The 4,382-nt window shown below is 38.9% G+C and overlaps 1 protein-coding gene across 1 annotated transcript; it reads left to right on the top strand.

Moving 5' to 3' along the window:
• Nucleotides 1-1,387: 1,387 nt before the first annotated feature.
• Nucleotides 1,388-2,973, top strand: LOC118750394 (ring-infected erythrocyte surface antigen-like). Its single transcript, XM_036485112.1, has 2 exons — nucleotides 1,388-2,721; nucleotides 2,777-2,973. The coding sequence occupies exon 1, from the start codon at nucleotides 1,412-1,414 to the stop codon at nucleotides 2,045-2,047; it is 636 nt and encodes a 211-aa protein (XP_036341005.1). The 5' UTR covers nucleotides 1,388-1,411; the 3' UTR covers nucleotides 2,048-2,721; nucleotides 2,777-2,973.
• The last annotated feature ends 1,409 nt before the right edge of the window (nucleotides 2,974-4,382 follow it).

The raw sequence follows: 4,382 nt of genomic DNA, 5'->3' as shown, positions 1-4,382 counted from the left end.
TAAACATCTGTTTTACTCGATATTAAACATACTTTTCTCTTAAATTTTTTAAAAGTTTATAGATGTAAACATAGACCCATCATTCGAATCCAAATTCCAAATAACTAAATGTCTTATACAAATTCACAAAGTAGAATTCTCTTTCTGTGGTGCGAAGAAATGAAGCAGAAGGATTGTAACCCTCACAAAGTGGAATCCTCTTTCTGTGTTGTGAAGAAAAGGAGCAGAAGTATTTTTGAGCAGAACTTCTCAACAATAAAAGGACCGGTGACTCGAAGTCTGGTTGACACTAATCATCGGTTAACATCGTTATCGACATTTTCGACTCCATGCATATAACACGGTGTCAGTAACGTCGATAACGATGTTTCACCGGTGATAAGTGTCAACCAGGCGCCCTTAATATGCACTTATATTGCCAATATTGGCTATTTAAATATGAGATATGCAACCCTGTATTTGTACCAAACAACCAAGATTGATTGGTAGGTTGTTTAATTAATCCCACCAATTCCCACCAAAAAACAATCAGCTGTTCAGCACAAAATGTAGACAAACAAGCAAATGGAACAACAATTTTAAGGAATAAGCAGCAGTGCTGAAATTTATTTGGCATATTTAAGCAAAGTTGATCTGAAACCCAACGAAAGCAAAATGGTGTAAGCATAAGCATGTATGCATATTGACTAACAAGTACGATGTGTAACTAGCCCTTAAGATATTTTGTAATTGTGTTTACACCTTAAGTTATGTGTCTAGACCTTAAGATTTGTCTGTTTTGTTAAGAGCGTGGGTAACTTGCTGTCCCCACAGGCAAAAGTTTTTATCTTGATAATGTTATCAGGCAAAATTTTGCCCATGGAGACCGAATATTGCTCTTGGCAAGCAATAATTATCAGAGCTTTTATCTTGATAAATATTGCCAGAAATTTGGTACTTTGACAGCTACATTTTCATTTGCGCGATAGCTTCGTGGAGACAACATTATCGATATTTCAATATAAAAGCAAAAATTGAACTGTTTTCTATTAAAATATGTGTTATTATTTGCTTGGGTGTGAAATAGCATATTTTTTTAACTTTTTAATTGATGAAATCCGGCAAAAATTGCCATCTTATAAATGCTTTTATCAAGATAAAAAATGCCCACGCACAAATATTGCCGCTGATAAAATTTTTATCAGGCAATAAAAATGACAGTTGGTAGGCAAAAACTTTTGCCTGTGGAGACGAGCCGTAACCACCATTTTGACATCGAATAAAGAAATCAGAATTAGATTGACTACCGACCACACTAGACGTGTGAAATTTATTGAAGGACCCAAAGTAAGCGTTTTCATCAGAAGTGGTCGTCGAAGCCACTCCAACCTACATAGATTTCTTGAATAAAAAATTTTTCGCGCTGTTTAAAATGGGAGACGACGTCGTGAGTGCTGAGAAATATACACTCCTCCAATTAAAGGCGTGGTGCGCAGCTGTTGGCGTGAACGCAAGTCAGCTAACAGCAGAAGCACGCGGATTGTACCCAGGTAGCGGACCAGTTGACTTAACGGACGAATCCAATGACAACGTTGCCGAAAGAAGCGATGGAGAGTCTGACGATGAAGTGGTAAATGCAGCGGTAAATGCGGCGGAAAACTTAGCGGACAATGCAGCGAAAAATGTGACGGAAAATGTTGCGGTAAATTCAACGGACAATGCAGCGAAAAATGTAGCGGAAAATGTTGCGGTAAATTCAACGGTCAATGTAGCGGATAATGTAGCAGTAATTGCAGCAAACAATGTAGCGGTCAATGGAGCGGAAAAGGTAGCGGACAATGTAGCGGTCAACATAGCGAACGGTTCAGACAGCAATGCAAATTACAGCGTAGATGGTCAGTTTGGCATACAAATGCACACAAGCCGTGAAGTAGATGACCGGCGTCGACAAATTAACAGCGGGGCCAATGCCGAGTCAGAAAATCTCAAAGTGAAGTTGCTGGAGAAAGAAATCGAAATGTTGAGGCTGAAGCTGGCAATAGAAGAGCAAAAAATACGCACACTGTAGCTAAAGAATTTCCCTTCGATACAATAAAGCAACTGGTGTCAGATTATGATGGTGGCGAAAATTTTGAGATGTGGCGTGCCCAAGTGGTGCACCTGCTAGAGGACCTGAAAGTAAACAAAGAAACGCTAGCTTAAGTAGTACAGCTGAAGTTGAAAGGTGCGGCCGCAACGTGATATAACACCAACAAGATGTTTTTAAGGAGTCTGGATGCCGTGCTTAAAGAGATGTCTGCAATATTTGCACGTAGTGACAATCTTCTGGTTACGCGATGCCGTTTCGAAAAACGCAGCTGGAGTTATGAAGAGTCGTTTGCTAACTATTTCAATGAAAAGTGTTTGCTAAGCAGCGGTTTGAACCTGGTCGACACGGAGCTAGTCGAATATATAATCGACGGTATCCCATATAAGCAGTTACAGGTCCAGGCGAAACTGCAAAATTTTCCAACAGCCAGCAGCTTGGTGAAGGCGTTTCGTACAATCGAGTTGCCGCAACGTTCATCTCCAAGGCCCAGCAAGGACAGATTCAGGTGTTACAACTGCAACAGTTACGGCCATTTGTCGAGAGAGTGCAGAAAAGCAAAGCGCGAATTAGGTACCTGTTTTGCTAGCGGAGAAAAGGGCCACTACGCTTCAAGATGCGGTAAATACAAGAAGAGTCCACCGGCGAATAATTTCGTAAGTTATTTTAATATTAGTATATTAGCTGAACCTAACATTAATATGGTTGTAGAATGCCTAGTCGATTCCGGGAGCCCCATAAGCTTGGTCAGGGAATGCTTAGTGCCGGGAAGAGTTAAATTGCAGGAAGAGAAATGTACTTACTATGGATTAAATATGTCTGAATTAAAAATTGTTGGTAAAACCAAGTGTAACATTGAAGTTCTTAATAAACACGTTTTGATTGAACTTATGGTGGTCCCTAATGAATCGGTTGGCTGTTCAGTTGTGTTAGGTAGAAATTTTATTACGGCTAGTAATGCTAAACAAAAAATTGGTTCGGTAGAATTTATGAATCAAAGTGAAAATACTGGTGTGGAAAATTATTGCGAAGGTCATGTTGAAAATGTAAAGGAAAATGATAACAACGTACACAAAGAAATAGATGCGGCTATAAGAGAGATTCTGACAATTGAGGTGCAGGACGCAAACAAAGTTGAGTATGTGATAGGATACGAAGTTAGTGCTAGTAATAAAAAACGTTTCGAAGATATGTTTTACAAAGAGTATGTACAGGCAGTTAGTTAGCTAGTTTTAGAAAACAATAAACAATTTTACTGCGCGCCTAGAAGATTGTCATATAGTGAAAAAGCTGAGCTACAAAAGATACTAGACGAGTACTTAGAAAAAGGCTGTATCCGTGCCAGCGACTCCGAGTTCGTTTCCCCAATAGTAATAGTGAAAAAGAAAACGGGCGAGCTCCGAATGTGTGTTGATTATAGGAAACTAAATAAAGTTACTGCGAAAGACAACTATCCTATACCGTTGATAGATGATTTGTTAGAAAGATTAGCAAATATGAAATTGTTTACAAAGCTAGATCTTAAAAACGGATTTTTTCATGTGTACGTGGAGGAACAGTCTGTAAAATATACTGCGTTCCCGATACCTTAGGACAGTTTGAGTTTCATAGAATGCCATTCGGTTTGAGAAATGCCCCAGCGATTTTCAAAAGTTCATAAATAAAATTTTCGCGGACATGATACGTAGTGGCGAAATTATTATATACCTAGATGATATTATGGTTGCAACGAAAACCTTGGACGAGCACATTCGTGTTCTAGAGAAAGTTTTTCAACGTTTAGGGCAGAACAAGTTAGAGTTACGGCTGGATAAGTGTGAGTTCCTTCAATCAGAAATTTCATATCTGGGTTATTTGATTACTGGTGAAGGCATCAGAGCTGACAAGAAAGGAGTTCAAGCTGTAGAAAATTTTGCAGTGCCAACAAAGGTGCAGGAAGTACATAGTTTTTTAGGGCTCTGTTCGTACTTCCGCAGATTTATAAAATATTTCTCGATAATAGCAAAACCGCTCTATGACCTATTAAAAAAAGAAGAAAAATTTACGTTCGGTCATAAAGAAATGGAAACCTTCGATATACTTAAAAGAAAGTTGGTGGAATCTCCCTTGTTAGCTATATATGATCCCAGGGATGCCACCGAACTTCACTGCGACGCAAGTGCGCTGGGTTTTGGGGCAATATTATTTCAGAGGAAAAAGGATAAAAAGCTGCACCCTATTTTTTATTTCTCAAAACGCACGACTAACGTAGAATCCAAGTATCACAGCTTTGAATTAGAGACGTTGGCAATAATCTACGCGTTGAAAAGATTTAGAG

This window comes from Rhagoletis pomonella, unplaced genomic scaffold (genome assembly GCF_013731165.1).
Source record: "Rhagoletis pomonella isolate Grant_MI unplaced genomic scaffold, Rhpom_1.0 Rhpom_scaffold_00221, whole genome shotgun sequence".
In the NCBI taxonomy this organism is placed as follows: Eukaryota; Metazoa; Arthropoda; class Insecta; order Diptera; family Tephritidae; genus Rhagoletis; species Rhagoletis pomonella.
The sequence above is the reverse complement of the archived record's forward strand: the minus strand, read 5'-3'. Positions and strand labels throughout refer to the sequence as shown.